Source organism: Leucoraja erinacea, chromosome 6 (assembly GCF_028641065.1).
Source record: "Leucoraja erinacea ecotype New England chromosome 6, Leri_hhj_1, whole genome shotgun sequence".
In the NCBI taxonomy this organism is placed as follows: domain Eukaryota; kingdom Metazoa; phylum Chordata; class Chondrichthyes; order Rajiformes; family Rajidae; genus Leucoraja; species Leucoraja erinaceus.
The window spans coordinates 13,210,509-13,229,396 of NC_073382.1; the positions used below are offsets into that span (position 1 = coordinate 13,210,509).

The 18,888-nt window shown below is 41.4% G+C and overlaps 1 protein-coding gene across 3 annotated transcripts in view; it reads right to left on the bottom strand.

Moving 5' to 3' along the window:
- Window positions 1–18,888, bottom strand: part of si:ch73-390b10.2 (Golgi pH regulator) — a 63,572-nt gene continuing 44,684 nt past the window's right edge. For all 3 annotated transcript variants that reach the window (XM_055636643.1, XM_055636644.1, XM_055636645.1), the window contains exons 8-14: window positions 15,791–15,900; window positions 14,880–14,968; window positions 12,155–12,247; window positions 7,779–7,874; window positions 4,868–4,957; window positions 2,761–2,826; window positions 1–944 (exon numbers count right to left, since the gene is read on the bottom strand). In XM_055636643.1, coding sequence (XP_055492618.1) covers window positions 738–944; window positions 2,761–2,826; window positions 4,868–4,957; window positions 7,779–7,874; window positions 12,155–12,247; window positions 14,880–14,968; window positions 15,791–15,900 — 751 coding nt within the window. In that variant the 3' untranslated portion in view covers window positions 1–737. The remainder of the gene's footprint in view (window positions 945–2,760; window positions 2,827–4,867; window positions 4,958–7,778; window positions 7,875–12,154; window positions 12,248–14,879; window positions 14,969–15,790; window positions 15,901–18,888) is intronic.

Here is an 18,888-nt window from a genome sequence, read left to right on the forward strand (position 1 = left end):
TTAGAAGCAAGAATTTAATTTATTGAAAAAAATCGAGGTATACACTTGATGCAACACTTCATGAATCTAGTTCGACAGAGAGCTATAGAGCACTAAAACTTACCGAGTGTGGCAATGTTGAGGCACATCAGGTAAACATCAGCAGCGCTCCATGCTTCAAGTGCCAGGAATTGGGACTCATCAACATCTGCCTTTACATTTATTTCAATGGAAAGATACTTCACAGGTTTTACAAGGTGGGAAATCATTTCATTTCCAATGCAAAGTCACGAGTGTCTTGGTGGTCCCTGCCAATGACAGTCAAGGGAGAATTTCTGAAGAGGCAGAATCCAGCCTGGATCCTTATTCACTGAGAGTACACTGAAATGACCTTCCCCTGTGCATTTTTCCATTAACATCAACAGAAAATTCATCCCTTAGAACATTTCTTACCGTTGTACTTAAAAAAAATCAATACCACCAGTCAAAAAAGATTTGCGATTTAAGTTCAAAACTATATGTAAACTTTAGCAGTGATTTTGCTTCCTTACATAAACTTTCAAGTTAAATGTTTCAAATTCATTGCATCAGAGAACCCATCCTCCAAGGTTCTGCAATCCTCAATGTGCTTCACCGAATATCGCTTTCCCTCAAGTCTTCTCAATATTCGCAAGACTTCGAAAAGTCAATTTGGATGCACAATGAAGGTTCATACAGTAGGCGTGAGCACAGATTCAGTGTCTGAAGTCATGGTGCATCTAAAAGCTCATCTGTTTCTCTGGGGCTTGCTTGTGAGCAAGGTAGAGAAAGATAATGCTGGACAACGCACTGACGAGGAAGATAACATCAAACCAGCGATGGTAGAAGTTGAACTGCAGTTCCCCAAGGACCTCAGTGACAATAGTGCGATATTCCAGGGGCATGCTCATCCTCATGAGCAACACTGATGACACAAAATACATGCCCTGTAAGAGAATTAAATGGTAAATAAAAACAGGAACTTTGGAATGCCCTACATCAGAATAAATGTGAATACCCAATCTACACTACCCTACTGTGTACGGTATACTGTAAATAGTATTCTTGAGTGGAGCCTAACCAACGTTTTATACTCAGCTCTGGTCACCACACTACAGGAAGGATGTGCTAGCATTAGAGAGAGTGAAGAAGGGATTCACTAAGATGTTACCTGTAGTATGCGGATATTGGCCAGGGTGAGGTTTATTCTCACTGCAACATAGGAGGCTGAGGTTTGACTTTATAGAGGCTTAACAAAATTATGAGGGGCATAGTAGAGCAGATAGAACTAAATAAATCATTTAATTTCCAATGCAAAGTCAGAACTAAAGAGTAGATTTAAAGTGAGAACGATGAAGTTTAAAGGACACGTGCGGGGTATGTTTTTCACACAGAGTTATATGGAACGAGCTGCCAGAGGAGGTGCTGAGAGCAGATAATATTACAATCGTTATAAGGCAACTGGGCAGGTACTTGAGTAGGTGTCGAAGGATATGGGCCCAATGCAGCAAATGGGATTGGCATAGATAGGCATGGACAAGGTGGGCTGTAAGGTCCTATTTGTGCTGTACTATTTTATTATTCAATGAAGACTTTTTTTGCTATTATTGCCCTATGTGAATTCAGTCAAGCCCAAGGTTTGAAGCCACGGAGTATTTAGATTCAACATAATTCTGTCCTTTATGTCCTGAATTCTCCATTTTAAGATCCCCCGCTAAATGTTTTACTTGTCACTGCAATTCCAGTCCCACCTTAGGCTATGCCCTTCATGGGAGGGAGGAAGGCGGGGGAATTGTAAATAGTCTACAACAAATTTCCCATTTCTCAAAAATGTGCTCAATCACCAACAGCTTGAAGGTAATAATGCGTGTAATTTACCTGTCTAAATATTAAATAGAACAATGCCCACTTTGACTACTTTCAAAGATCACGTTCCCCTCCCTCAAAAAACATTATTTACAAAGGAAAACTGTTTTCATTTTACTTTTAAATAGCAATAAAAATGCAGCTACTACAATTTTTAGAAGTTTTCAGGGAAATGGTTCATTTTTACAGCTTTTAATATCTTGACCAAAAAGCGATACTCCAATGCTGCAGTGTTTTCTCAGCCCATGCATGTCGGACTTGGTCAAGATTTGAATCTATAATCTTCAGACTCAAGAGGAAAGAGTGCTAGCACTGAACCAAGCTGGCACCTTATATCAAGCTGTCGTCCGTCACCTGTTCCAGTCATCTGGGACAATAGACAATAGGTGCAGGAGTAGGCCATTTGATTCAATGTGATCATGGCTGATCATCCCCAATCAGTACCCCATTCTTGCCTTCTCCCCATATCCTCTGACTCCGCTATTTTTAAGAGCCCTATCTAGCACTCTCTTGAAAGCATCCAGAGAACCGGCCTCCACCGCCCTCTGAGGCCAACGTCGAAAGATTTGTAGATTTTCTAATTTGTCCAATTTTGCCCTGAACCTGAATCACTTCCATGTTTGGAAGTAGGTTGCAATAAGGACAGGTGTGTGTATGGGAAAGGTTTAGAGGGAAATGGACCAAATTCAGGCAAATGCAACCAGCTGAGATGGAGCATCTTGGTCGGCATGGACTCTGAGTCTAGTTGCCCAAACTCATTGTATGTACTGTTCCGAAAGGCAACTGGCAGAAGAGACATCTGTGCCTTGGGTGCCATCTGCTACACAGTGTCCAAAAGGCCAGTCTCCAATATGGTGCTGTAACATTCCCCCTTTTGGCAGCACCTCAGTTACTTACCATAATCTGTGCGAGGAAAAGTACTATGACATTTGAAGACTTATTGCTGGAAATTGCATAAAAGAACTAGAAGAGAAAGAAAATAGCATAAAATTAAAACAGATCAAAATGTTTTAGTAAAATAGTTTACTAGAATGGCCCCTGGAATGAGTTTGCTGTGAAAGGAGTGGAGAGGTTGAGATGGTTAAGGGGAAGTTCACTGGAGATGGTAGTTATTCAAATTCCTACCTTCAAACGAGGGTAACCAGTGTGCCTTGGGCGAGCAACCTGCATAATCACAGACCATTCACACCCCGGTCATTCCCTCTTCTCCCCTCCAGTCGAACCAAAGCTTGAAAGCATATACCACCAGATTCAAGTACAGCTTCTTTTCTGTAGTTATCAAGCTCTTGAAAGGACCTTTCATAATCTTTAGTCCTGATCCTCTAACCTACCTTGTTACAGCCCTTGCACTTTTTTTTATCTGCACTTTCTCTGTAGCTGTAACACTATATTCTACACTCTATTTCCTTTCTCTCTGCATTGTCTATTGTAATCATGAATGGTTTTGGTTGTAATCATGTATGAATGTTTTTACCTGGATAGCATGCAAAATAAAGGCTTTCTAATGTTTATTGGTGCACCGGTTAATAATAAACCAATACCCATATCAATGCCAGTGATAGGCAATAAATGCCAGCCGTGCGAGTTATGGCCATATCTTGAGAATGAAATAAAATATCCAAGCTGAGTTATATTAACCATGGGTTAACATGCTGCTACTAAGAAACTCAACATCTGCGAACAAGGGAATTTATTAGAAACTGAGAAAAGTGATTTAGTTTGGTGGACAAACAACACCTTCTGATTGACCATTATTGAAGGAAGGAGCATACTCTGGGGGATATGGCAGCCGCACAAAGTTTTCAATAGTTGCAAAAGACTTTGATGTGACACTCGGTTCATAACGAAAATCAGTGCCAATATTTTAGCCAACTCAGAGCACTATAATATCCTAAGTCGAGGTGGACTGCACTGTTCAAATGGTGTGAAAGACAGATCACCACAACAAAGTGCAAGCAAAAAAAAACAACACTGAAGGCACAATCACGATTTTATGCTGAACCTCAGAATTTCAAAAGGTATTTTATCCCGCTTTTCTACGTTTGAAGAAAAATAAGCCAACAGTTACCAAGCGCATATGCGGTTCATAGGTTGGTTTACCATAAGATTCAATATCTAAGGATATGACAGTAATTTATTTGGCTGTATGCTGCCTTCAAACTGTGTGTGTCATGCCTGTGAAAGTGTTTAAACATAGCCTTTTGTGGTTTGAGTGGTTGTAATGCTCTGAACAGATTTTTAATAGGCCAATGAATACGTGCAACCAATCTTAACTGTTTATACGCAAACAGTTTTTGGAGCTGTGGCTAAATAGTGGCAAGCTAGATACCATCATTGATTATCCTTCCAACAAACTAACAACACTGAACTCAAGAAATGAGGCAGCCGACATTTAACTCTGCAAACAGCACCTATTAAATAAGTCTCGTGCAGCTTGTGTGAAAATGAGAATGTCTATAGATATATGTGTGAGATAGTCTGACAGTGTGTGCTGATATATGGGAGCACTTCTGCTGCACACCCTTAAATTGTCCATTTCTCTCCCGTTCTGGATCACATAGGTTTGCAGATGATGGAGGCTGGATCCAGCTGCAGTGTAGATGAGTTGCGGATAAAGGGGGGGGGGGGGGGGGGATAAAGAAGGGATTAGCCGTTAACAGCTAGGGGGATTGGTTTACTGCCGATTAGGTGGGAAAATAATCTTGACAGAGATGCAGATTGGCATTGAGAGGGAAGAGAGGTTTATTCCAAAAGCAAATACGTGGTTTCTGCTACGACGAGCTGTGTGCCTCTTTTGTTAGTTATGTCAATAGTAAGGTGGGAGGATTGCAATTTAAGGGTGATAACAAAGATACCATCTGTTATATTTGGCAACAGCGGGGACTCGTGACAGGATTTGCATAAACTGCGCAAAAAGCAAGACATTCGTTTATACTTATTTCAAATTCACAGCTTTCTTTAATACTATGGTAAACAGCCAAAGCTCCTCAGCTCACGTACACACCTTGGTGAGAGTAATCAGTAAGCCCCGGATCGAGGTGACGATGATTATCCCCACAAGAATGAAGGAGATATGTTGAGACCAAAACTTCACCTGCATTCAAGGGAAAGCATGTTGTAAATACTCAAATAAGCACATTTCCCCATTCCACGCAGAAAATAGAAGCTGTTGGAAAACATTTATTAACTCGAATCTAAATAATCTTGCATCAGTAAAAATAGGGCGATATCTCTCTCAAGGACTTTTCCTATAAAGCGGCAAATATATAAGCCTTGATTCTTAACCCATGATGGAGAACACAATTAAGAACACAAAAGGTTTGAATTTCTATAGTGCTTTTTACAACCTCAGAATATTTCTATCAATCAAAACACTTTTGAAGTGTGGTAATTATTGTTATGAGTTGGAACACCTGGGCCCATGCTGTAATTCTGAATCTGGAACCATCCTGCCGAATACACAATGGAGTTTGACTCATCCTCTATGCCACGGTGCTCTCATCAATGAATATGGAAGGTCACATAACTGGCATACGCTAATGTTTCCAGCAATTAAGGCAACACTTACAAAAAAAAATTAAATATTAAATAGATTCAGAAATTTGAACTTTCATCCAATTGTTCAGAGCAGCAATGCCTGTTTAATATCGCATTTGAAGCGTGGCACTTTCAACAGTGCAGCACACCCTTGGCGCTGCTCTGTTCCATGTGTATTTTTTAATTCATAGCATGTGAATTGCTGGATGGTATTTTACTGTTGGTAGCTGCACAATTTCAGAAAGCAGTTCAGAGTGAATCACATTGCCACACCTCGAGTGTTACACTGAGGCCCAAGTGAATAAGGTGGATAACTTACTTCTCTGAAGGTATTTAGTTTACTCCATAGGGTTTTGACAACAATCTAGTAGGCTAATGGTTACCATTATTGATCTAGCCTCTTAATTTATGAACTACCTTTAAATTCCAGTTGCAATGATGAAATTTGAACGTGCATCTGGACCTTTAGTCCAGGGTTCTGGAATGCTAATCCAGCAACACAACCATTGTACTATATCAATCCAACCCACCATCAACACGTCTGATCCTGAACCATTCCCCAAACCCTTGACGGTCAGCGCTTCCTCTCTACTGCTCCTCTGATTATGTACACGCTCCCTTGGTGCTGATCTAAATGTGCCGATCTACATGAATAGTACACATCCTTCTAACCTAAAGGTATGACTGTATTGAGACTCACAGCTGCACTAGAAAAAAGACAACAATAGTTGCTTTGAATATTCTAAGGCAATTAAAATATGAGACAATCAAAAACTTGCAGTAGTTCCTTAAAAAACTGCAGCTAATAAAAGAGGCCAACATTTCTGACTTTATGAAATATAAAATGATGTAGAAATAAACTGCAACCCCAACCTCTCCGCCCAGCTCCACCCAACCGCTTGTCGTGGTTAGTTTGGATTAAGAATCTGGCTGTTTAGATGAATGCGAGTATTTATTACCATCGCAGTAAATGGCCTTAAATGAGGGTCCCACATAGGAGATTAGTGGGCAAAATTAGAGCACATGGTATTGGGGGTAGGGTACTGACATGGATAGAAAATTGGTTGGCAGATACGAAACAAAGAGTAGGGATTAACGGGTCCCTTTCAGAATGGCAGGCAGTGACTAGTGACTAGTGGGGTACTAAGGGTACTGGTGGGGTACCCAAAAATGCAGGAAAAATGCTGGAGGAACTAGGCAACTCGGACCGAAACGTTGCCTTTCCTTCACTCCATAGATGCTGCCGCACCCGCTGAGTTTCTCCAGCATTTTTGTCTACCTTCGATTTTCCAGCATCTGCAATTCCTTCTGGAACACTAGTGGGGTACCGCAAGGCTCGGTGCTGGGACCGCAGCTATTTACAATATACATTAATGATTTAGATGCAGGGATTAAAAGTAACATTAGCAAATTTGCAGATGGCACAGAGCTGGGTGGCAATGTGAACTGTGAGGAGGATGCTATGAGGATGCAGGGTGACTTGGACAGGTTGAGTGACTGCGCAGATGCACGGCAGATGCAGTTTAATGTGGATAAATGTGAGGTTATCCACTTTGGTGGGAAAAACAGGAAGGCAGATTATCATCTGAATGGTGTCAAATTGGGAAAAGGGGAAGTATAATGAGATCTGGGGGGTCCTTGTTCATCAGTCACTGAAGGTAAGCATGCAGGTACGGCAGGTAGTGAAGAAAGCTAATGGCATGTTGGCCTTCACAACAAGAGGAGTTGAGGATAGGAGCAAAGAGGTCCTTCTGCAGTTGTACAGGGCCCTAGTGAGACCACACCTGGAGTATTGTGTGGAGTTTTGGTCTCCAAATTTGAAGAAGAGCATTCTTGCTATTGAAGAAGAACATTCTTGCTATTGATGGAGTGCAGCTTAGGTTCACGAGGTTAATTCCCGGGATGGCGGGACTGTTATATATTGATAGAATAGAGCGACTGGGCTTGTATTCACTGGAATTAGGATGAGGGGGGATCTTATTGAAACATATAAGATTATTAAGGGATTGGATACGCTAGAGGCAGGAAACATGTTGGGGGAGTCCAGAAACAGGGGCCATAGTTTAAAAATAAGGGGTTGGCCATTTAGAACAGAGATAAGTAAAAACTTTATCACCGAGAGAGTTGTGAATCTATGTAATTCTCTGCCTCAAAAGGCCAATTCTCCGGATGCTTTCAAGAGAGAGTTAGATAACACTTTTAAAGATAGTGGAGTCAAGGGATATGGGGAGAAGGCAAGAATGGGGTACTGATTGTGGATGATCAGCCATGATCTCATTGAATGGCAGTGATGGCTCGAAGGGCTGAATGGTCTACTCCTGCACCTATTGCCTATTGTCTATTGAATAGTTGCCACATTGGCTAGTGTATTTACTTACATTAAACTGAATGCCCAGATAGTTCACTGTGATTTCTATACCTCGTGAGACCGGGTCTGTTTTACCAACACGGTCGAAGACAATGTTTATTGTTGCCTGCCATTTGAGTGGGGAGAAAGAAAACACAAATTAACCATCCAACATAAATTCAAGATCACACATCCAATGTAATGGATGAAAGTTGATACAGTTTAACATGTTTTATTAACACTAAGACCGTTCTGAATTATTTACAATGTCAGATGAAAGCAACAAATATATACATCAAAAGCAATGTATCCATGTTTAAAAGATATGAAACTAACTGTGCAGTGAAACAAAATTGAAGGAACAGGAGAAGACCTTACAGATCTTGAAGAAATTCAGTTTAAGATTATTGGTGACAATTATCCTAACTCCACAGACTTGCTTCAGATCTACAACCCTTAGCACTCTGAGCCAATAAAGATTCCATTCTTGAATATTTCTATCTGGATCCCTCCTCCAGAAGAATTAGTTCCTTCTATCCACTATCATATCGTTGAAGTTCGAGCAAAAATCTGTTTATCTCAGGATGCAAAGTGATCAGCATCATTCAAGCCTTTGGAAAAGAGCTTCAGATTACAACCACTTTGTCAGAAAAGGGAGAGTACAAATGTATGTACTGCATAAATTAAAACTAATTTAAAACAGCTGGAGTTCAAACCATTAAATAATGAATCAGTTGCAGCACAAATATAACAGCAGCAGATTTTTTCTTGGAATGCTCTGCAGTTTTTTTTGTCAGTCAATGTTTTATTATAAAGATACCTATCTGAAGAATAAAAGATAGCAGTCAAGCAAGATGCTCATGACCAGAATTTGTTTTATTTAGGATGGAGACAACAACCTGACACAGACCTGGAACATGGTCAGTCCAAGTGTATTTAGTTGTCATCGGCGGTCACTCAAAACGAGTATGACTGTTCTCTACTATGGAGGACGCCTGTGCGTGACTTTGTTTATCGTGGGGAGACTGGTGCACAGACACGGTCCTTGACAGACCTGGGTCAGGAGCCAGTGGCATGGAGTCCAAGACGACGGGGGGGGGGAGGGGGGGCCTTTTCTGCTGCAGCCTTCATCTGCGTTCCCAGCCGTTGTGACGCTCCACTAAAGTCAGCCATCATCCTCCGCCTGTTTCACCGTTGAGGTCTTGGTTGGATTGCTCTTTGTCAGGGACCTCCCCCTTGACCGTACCGCCATGGGTGGCCCTACCAGGAGCATAGCTCCAGACGGCATCGCTCTCAGGATCTCAGGACCACACGAGCTTCTCCACCACGACAAGGTGACAATCACGGAGAACGATGTATGGTCAATGCAAACCAACGAAACACATATAGGCATGAGGTGTTATCAACACATGAAACACGATACTAAGTCCAACGTATTAAAAAAGAGTAAATGCTGGAAACTCTCTGCAGGTGAGGTGGCATCTAAATGTTTTGGGCCAAAGATTCAAATTATTTCAAATTTCTACCATCTGTATCTTTGTGATATTCAAGCCTTATGTCTTTTGCATACAATCTCATTGCAGCATACAATCTCTGGGCGACATGGTGGCACAGCGGTAGAATTGCTGCCTAACAGTGCTTTCAACTCCATAGACCCAGGTTCGATCCCGACTACGAGTGCTATCTGTACGGAGTTTGTATGTTCCCCTGTGACACCGTGGATTTTCTCCGGGACCATCGGTTTGCTCCCACTCTCCAAAAACATGCAGGTTTGTAGGTTAATTGGCTTGGTATAAGTGTAAATTGTCCCTAGTGGGTGTGGGGATCGCTGGTCGGCGCAGACTCGGTGGGCCGAAGGGCCTGTTTCCACACTGTATCTCTAAACTATACTGTTATGGATGGAGACATGCCAGTGAGTGAAAGAGGGTTAGATGTATGTGTGGGCACTGGGAGGAATTTTTTAAATTGAACTTAAAGTTACTAAAGCAATATACTGAAATTAAATATGTATTTAAACCGACCTTCTACTTTTCCGGCAATAGAATTCATACTACTACATCCTAGTTGGGAGAGAGATTATCATATAAAAGTCACAGAGAAGATGGGTGGTTCAAAAGTTAACGCACAACTACAAGGACCACTAGGTCGGCTATGCTTGCGTTAAGAGGTAGAGAATCAGCACCCTGACCTGACCCTTCTTCTAATTTTATTGCCTCCTGATGATATTACATGCATGTGGAAAGGATAGATCGGGATGGTAGTGGGAAGGTTGTGTTCAGAATGCTCCTGCTGCCATTGGCTTACAGAGTAAATCATCTTAACCTCTGCTATTCATAAAGAGGCAGGTGCCAGGGAACCGGGTATTCTGCTATCGGACACATGCAGACTGAATGTACAGTGTTGGTCCATCCCCACAGTGCACAGAGGACCCCGGATATTAGTTCAATTGATGACTATGGTATGGTCCTCACTGTCAGGAAATGGCTCCTTGAAGGAAAGGGATGACTTTTTCCTGGGAGGTAGGCCCCAGCCTATCCTTGTAACTAAATCCTTGCAGTCGTGGTAACATCCTCGTATCACTGAGGGTGCCCACCGGCCAACGTAACCTGTGTCTGTGTCAGATGAATAAGAGTTACTATGTCAAATCCCACCTTCAGTCATGGGTCTGCAGCTCTGCATCCAAATGGATGAGATTTTTTTTGTCTCTGCACCTATTACTTTCTGGGTGAAAAGAAAAATCTCACCATCCCTCTAATTCTTCGACACATGACTTTAACACTATTCTCCTTTTTTTTAGCCCTTTGCTAAGAAGTATAGAGTAAGTGGAAGGACCTCCCAGTTTTATACGCCTCAATTAAATAACCCACAGTTTTTAGGTTCCAAGGAATATAACCCCGGCTTCCTCGTAGCTACAATGTTCCAGTGCTGGCAATATCTTCATAAACTTTTTCTGCCCCCTCACCAGTGAAATTGGCACCTTTCCTGTAAGATGGTAACCAAGTCTGCAGGCAGTCCTCAAATTGAGGTCTAACTTGTATTTTCTGTGTATCTAGCATAACCCAGGGTTATATTCATTGTTTTGGCTCATAAAGGAATAGATGTTTTATGGTTTTGAATGTACCTACTACTTTGAGCGATATGTGTTTCTCCACATTTCTTGGTATCATTTGCTGTATATTTTCATGCTTACCTCCCCCTGCCCCAATGCTGGATTAAATTAAACTGCTATTTTTGCCCAACTGATGCACATCTTCCTCACTGTCAATCACGTACATTATTTTTATTATCTTATTTTATTAAATCCCATAATCTAGGTCTAAATCGTTAGTGTATGTTACAGAAAGCAAGGGACCAGGGATGGAGCCCTATGTCGCCCCACGAATAACATTATGCCCATCTTTTGAGCTAATTTTGTCACTCTTCCATGGACCCATGGATTTTACTTACCTGACCAGTCTATCAATTGGAACATGGGACCTTCATAAGTTCCTAAATTCAAAAGTGATAGGAGCAGAACTAGGCCATTCAGCACATCACGTCTATTCCATCATTCAATCATGGCTGATCTGTCTTTCCCTCTTAAGCCCATTCTCCGGCCTTCTCCCTATGACCCCGACATAATAATCGGTGTCAAATGTCATATTAAAATCCATGTAGACTATCTCAAACATACTAACCTCGTTGACTGTTTTTGTTATTTCCTCAGAACAATGAATGGTTAGTCAGACACAACGTTCCCTCAACAAAGTCACACAAATGACCCCTCAATAATCTCTGCCTTTCCAAATGAAGATTTACACTCTAAAATAAGATGGGCTAGAAATCCAGATGACAATATTCAGCCACGATAAATTGACAGCAAGAGTCATAGTTCACAGAGTTTTTGAGAGGCTGCTGCAGTGTTGGAAGTGTTCTCACCGAGAACACTTCCAACAATGCCAAACTGCATATTTAGGAGTGCACTATAGAAGAGTTATACTCGCTGTAGGTACACAAATAAGCTGGAGAAACTCAGCGGGTGCAGCAGCATCTATGGAGCGAAGGAAATAGGCAACGTTTCGGCCCAAAACGTTGCCTATTTCCTTCGTTCCATAGATGCTGCTGCACCTGCTGAGTTTCTCCAGCTTTTTTGTGTACCTTCGATTTTCCAGCATCTGCAGTTCCTTCTTAAACATTTATATACACGCTGTAGATTGGTTTATGCATGACAACCTATCATATATACGTTAACATCACTAACCACACCTTACTGTATCATTTATATTAACACCCACTTCCTGCACTGCTCAGTTCGGATAGCAGTCAGGATGCTCTGACAACTAATAATCTACTGTATTGCTAAAGTCTGTATATTGAGTAAAGATGATCTTGGATTACATGGCGTGTACATCTCTTGTTTACACTCACCATAAAGATTTTCCAGACACAGTAGATAGAGAAAAAGTACCCCAGAAAATTAAAATATTTTCCTTGGAATGTTTTTGAGTATTCAATCCTTTCCTGGAAAAGATAAACAGAATCTTTAGCACCATTTCTATGTCTCAAGCATCAATTCAATTTCACCTTTAGGTTCCATTTGGATTTCTCCCATCTAGTTATTTTCCATTAATGTGCAACTTTTAAGATTGTGATCTATTTCTTGATCTAGTTCAACTGCATCAAACCTATCAATTCACAGACTACACTAGGTCAAAGGCACGTGAAGATAGGAAAGGCAAGATTTTAAAGAATTATACTATTTTTTTTATAAATCACTGACTAATCTTGGGGCCAATTCTGATCACTGTGCATTTGGAAGGATGTCAAAAACGTGAGGTGTACTTAGTGGAAATCTGATATTCTGTGGAGATTCTGAGCAGTGGGATTGTTTACTTTCGAATACAGTCAATTACAGGGAGATTCAATTGGAATGTTCAAAATAATGAATGTTTGAGGACTAAGAGAGATTGTTTCCATCAGCAGAAGGGTCAGTGGGCGATGCAGATTTAAAGTAATCTGCGGAATAAAATATATTTTTTTAATGCTGTGAATTCACGCATTCTGAAATGGATAGTCCCAGACAGTAACCTCCAGCCCCCATTAGGAAGGTTTTGAGAACCACTGCTTCTTTCTGGAGCAAATATCCATTCAGTTCCCCTGCACTCTCATCCACCTTAGTAGAAAGCAAATTACTGGAGGAACAAATTACGGGCGACACGGTGGCGCAGTTGTTGCCTTGCAGTGAATGCAGTGCTGGAGACCTAGGTTTCATCCCGATTACAGGTGCTGTCTGTACGGAGTTTGTACGTTCTCCCCGTGACCTGCGTAGGTATTCTCAGAGATCTTCGGTTTCCTCCCACACTCCGAAGATGTACAAGTATGTAGGTTAATTGGCTTGGTAAATGTAAAAATGTGTCTGAGGTGTAGGATAGTGTGATTATACAGGGGTCGCTGGTCGGCGCGGACCCGGTGGGCCGAAGGGCCTGTTTCAGCGCTGTATCTCTAAACTAAACTAAACTAAACTAAACTTAGCAATTTAGGCAATATCTGTGAAGGGAAATAAACAGGGAATATTTCAGGTTGGGACCCTTGATTTTCCTTTCCCTTGCCTGCCAGATCCCCACTTATTTTGCCCACTTTTTATCCTCCTGTTTTTCCTCTTAAGCGTACTCCTACATTTCTTATACTAATCACGAAATTCACTTCATCCAACTGCTTAAATCTGAAGGGTCTCGACCCGAAACATCACCCATTCCTTCTCACCAGAGATGTTGTCTGTCCTGCTGAGTTACTCCAGCATTTTTATCTTCTGCCTAAACCTGATGTATGCCTTCTTTGTTTTCCTGACAAAACCTTTTCTGGATCCGTCTCCACCTTGGGGGAATAATCATCCATTCTTATCCACTAACTCCTACAGCTTCCTTGACTACAACTCCACCATTTCTGTCTTCTGTAAGGATGCCAGCCCTGTCTTTCCCCACATTTGTTCTCCAGACGTCTTCTAATCCAGGACATCTGAAATGCCCTCCTTTTTCAGGATATACGGTGCCCCTCTTTTGCAGTGATGGTGTCCCCACCCATATATCCACCATATACCTTGCCATCTGACAGAACAGAGACGGAATTCACCCAGTCCACACGTTTCATCCAGCTTCAACGTGGTCACGGCACAAGAAACATTCAACCCTCCCAATCCTTTCTGATATCCGTGCGGACCACTCTGTGCGTGACTTCTTTGTTCACCGATCCCTCCCCATCCTTCTCTACCCCACCCTCTGCACTTTCCCCTGCAACTCTTGGGATGTAAGATCTGTTCCTACACCTCTTCTCTCACCTCCATCCCAGGGACAGTTCTCAGAAATGAGATAGAGGTTCACGCTCATCTCCTCCAAACTGTGTGGTCTCAAAGTGGCCTTCTCTTCATCACTTAGACCAAATGCAGACCAGGTGACCTCTTTGATAAACACTTGGGCTCTGTCTGATGTCACCATCTGGATCTCCCGGTTGCCAGCCATTTTAATTTCCCATTCCATTCCCACATCAACTTACCTGTCCTCCCATGGTGGGACCATACATAAGCTAGAGCAACAGCATCTCATATTCTGCCTGGGTAATCTATAACTCAATTGCAAATCTCCTGTCCCTTTCTCCCTCCTCCTATGCACCCTGGTCCATCAACAATCCCTTTGCCTCCACAGATCCTCTTGACTCACTGAATTTCTCCAGCAGTTTGTTTCTGAAAATAATGACATAAAAGTGCCAGTGATCAATGTAAACCCTTTAGGATGGTAGAATCAGATTCACCTGTAATTTTCAAAATGGAATTGAGTAACAATTTGAAAAATTATAATGGGAGCTATGAGAGACGAGCAGTAGAACTGTGACTAATTGGATAAGTCTTTCATAAAGTTGCAAGAGCTGCTGAAGAATAGCCTCCTTCAAAACTGTCATTTTACTAAAACAAGCGAGCAGATTTTATAGAAAGGGAATGCTTAAATATACTTGATCTTTTCAGTATAAAAAATTCTTACAAACATATAATGGGTTTAGATTTTAGGCTCTAAAACCTAAAGTCTAAATATAATGAACAAATTAAAGCGTACACTATGCACAATACTGCAAACGGTGGAAAAAGGGTCCATTTAATCAATACCTTTGTGGCATGAAGATCAACCGTTTCGAGAAATAATTGTCGGCTCAGTTCTTCCAGAGCATCTACTTCCTGCTGAATGAGTGAAAGATCTGAAGAAAGCTGTTAAAGAAAAGGGCAAATGGACACAATGCACTGTGGCATGCAAATCTTACGTTAGCTGGTGGGATAACAAAGCATCTTGTGGGGGATGACTAATGGAAGAAAGTATCTGCAATTGTCAAAAGGAATAGGCAAGAAAATGTCAGTATATATTGACATTTTCTTGTCAATATGTTTATATATTTATATTTATATATACCTTTAAATTTCCTTTAAATGTCATTACTAGGCATGCTTCAGGTTTCTTAAAGCACAAAAATGACATAAATTAATTGAAACAAGTGCAAAGAAAAATATATACAACGTTGACACCAGAATTGAGAAATTATAATTATCAAGAAAAAGTGAGCAAAAAGAAAAGTGTGAGAGATGATATGAGTAAGATATTAAACATTTTGTAGGTGTTTGTGAGGAGACTATAGTGGTGGTATTTCCATTGGACAGGGGAGGAGCTTGCCATAACTATAAGGTGGTGATGAATAAATCTAGCGGGAAACTCAGGAATTAAACTTCACTGTGTAGAAAGGAGGCGTATTTGGAATCACTCCCACAGCATATATTTGAAGCAAATAACAGAAATGCCTTTAAGGGGAGGTAAAGGAATGAAAAATTATGGCAATATCATGAAGTGAAGTAAGGTTTGAGATTACAGTAAAGTTTAAATACTGGTACCAACCTGCTGAGCCAAATGGCTTGCTACTGCTCTGTAATTTCTATAATATTCCACATATTAAAAATATCATTGTGTAAAGTAGCATCTCCAAATGGAAGGAGAATAAATGAAATGGCATTTAGTTCAAATAAAAGGATACTTTCACCATTGGAAGATGATGATGTTACACTTTTGATCATTCCCCAAAATCCTGCAGGCTTATTCAGTACTTCCCCACGCTGGTACATCATCCTCCTCGTCATTGCAATTCTATCAAGAAACCAAACAAAAAGAGGTTGGATCTCTTATAGACACAATATGCTAGAGTAACTCAGCGGGGCAAGGCAGCATCTCTAGAGAGAAGGAATGGGTGACGTTTCGGCTCGAGACCCTTCTTCAGACTGAAGTCAGGAGAGTGGGAGGTACATAAATAAGGAATTATACAGATAAGGAAGTGTGAGGTTTGAAAACAGGACAAAGGGAATGAAGTTCAAAGAAAATGTTGAATAGATCATTGTTAAAGAAAGAACTGCAGATGCTGGTAAAATCGAAGGTAGACACAAAATGCTGGAGAAACTCAGCGGGTGAGGCAGCATCTATGGAGAGGAATTGTCGACGTTTCTGGTCAAGACCCTTCTGCAGAGTCGCCAATTCCTTCTCTCCATAGATGCTGCCTCACCTGCTGAATTTCTCCAGCATTTTGTGTCTGCCATAGATCATTGTTGGTTGGGAGAACGTAACAACAAAGCAAACAGAGGACTAATGCAGTTGGAGACAGTAAGACTGGTCGGAGAACTGGAAAGGGGGAGGGGTTGGAGATACGGACATCAAGGGTTACTTGAAGTTAGAGAAGTCAATGTTCATACTGCTGGGATGTAAACTGCCCAAGCAAAATCTGAGCTGCCGTTCCTCCAATTTGCGCTGGGCCTCACATTGACAATGGAGGAAGCCCAGGACAGGAAGGTCAGTGTGGGAATGGGAGGGGGAAGTTAAAGTGTTTCACAACCAGGAGATCAGGTAGGTTTAGGTGGACTGAGCAGAGGTATTCAGCGAAACTATCGCCGAGTCTGCGCTTTGTCTCGTCGATATACAGGAGTCCATGCCTGGAACAGCGGATACAGTATATGAGGTTGGAGGAGCTGCAAGTGAACCTCTGCCTCACCTGAAAAGACTGACGTGGTCCTTGGATGGAGTCGAGGGGGGAGTTATAGGGACAGGTGTTGCATCTCCTGCGGTTGCAGGGGAAAGTATCTGGGGAAGGGGTGGTTTGGGTGGGAAGGGACGAGTTGACCAGGGAGTTGGGGAGGGAATGGCCTCTGCGGAAAGCAGAATGGGGCTGATGGGAAGATGTGGCTAGTGGTGGGATCCCATTGGAGGTGGCAAAAATGTCAGAGGTTTATGTACTATATGCGACGGCTGATGGGTGGAAGGTGAGGACAAGGGGTTTCTTACACCAGATAGGTGTTACTAATCAATGCACTTTCTAAGAACAAAAAAGGATATCCAAAATACAACAAGATACACAGCAAGCGTAAAAATAGGAAAAAACACAATTCAGAACGAGACATTCAATGTGACTCAAAATATTTAGTATACCTGGTTAGAAACAGAAGGCAGGATATGGGAAATGGGTTGGAGCAGAGGGGTGGGGAAATGTGGAGAATTTGAATGTTATTATGTCATAAATATATAAAGTTCCTATCTTAACCACGGAGGGTACCGTCACGGGATACAATCCCCTGGAGCTAGTCATGGACGTCATCATCACTCCTTAACCAATTCAATTCAACATTAACAATGTGACCATCATACAGAGAGAGGCAACAACTTCAAGTTCCTGGGTGTGCATATCTTTGAAGATCTGTTCTGGATCCAGCATATTGATGTAAGCATAAAGAAAGCTCATCAAAATCTCTACTCTCATAGAAGATTGAGAAGATTCTGTACGTCAATAAATACTCTCTTGAACCTCTACAGGTGTACGGTAGGGACCATTTTGACTGGGTTGCATATCAGGGCTCTCACTTAACTTTTTTTCCCTGTTGCCAGCCGGGCAACCTTGGCAGCTTTTTAGGTTGCCAAATGACATTTTAGGTGGTCATTTAAGATGGCTTGCATGACGCGTGCTCGGACAAAGTGCGTAGTTACCAGTCGGAATTATGCTCAATGAAGCATTCACATATTATTTCTGCTTCAAATAAAGTCACAAACTAACATATTCACCAATCAAGACATGATATATACCACAATGACATGCAGCAAAATTATAATACGGTATCTCAACTCTTTTTACACAATGCAATTAATGCAATTTTTATTATTTCTTTCCACTTCCAAACAAAAATGTGGTTGGATTATTCAGCGTATGATCAACCTGTGTCAATAAATCCTGGACCTTGATAACATATATGCTTAACCATGCACACTACAGATTGATGCAAGCATGTTTTCTGTGAAGGACCAAAAATTATCATGACATGGCCATAGCATGGGTCATTATTGCTATTGGTACAGAAACACTCTCGCTTCCCACATAATTTATCCACAACAAAATATACAGGTTGCAAGGAATTTTTTAAAGGCATTTTATGATAATAGCTGTTAAAACTGACTATACCCATCTGACAGGTTAAACATTACACCAACTAACAAGAGATGGCCAAAGGACATAAATGCAGCAAATGTTTGGTAATATATTTAAAGGTGTCAAGACGCCACATTACCGGACATTCAGATTAGATTTATGTGACAATGAAGATACCCAGTTTGTAAGCACCATTTTAAAAAAAAGTTGTTGATAAACTCTTTTTCCATCATTCCCACTTCAGAATTAACGTTAAAATTTCAACTGAAATATCTCCTGACCAAATTTGTGATGTATATGACTGACTGTAGAAGTAAAACCTGGATAAATCCAACGAATAGTTGTGAATAGTTGTGAATGTTGCTCATTAAATAGCTACAATACTGATACTCCGTATTAAGAGCATTGACTTGCCATTAAAATGAATTCTGTAATAACGTGTCAGTGACAATCGAACACTGCGGTTTTAATGTTTCACGTGTTCACAATTTAATTAATCCATCTTTATAGTTGGAGCCTGTCTCGCCTACAGCCCTGTCTGGATTGAGACAGTTGGTTAACCTGGCGGGACAGGCAGAGTGAGCTGGGTTTTGCGCAGGCTGTGGATCTGGGGGCACCGCGCCCGTCTGACTCCCGACGCCTCTGGCCACGCCCCCGGGCGTGTGGAGGCTCTC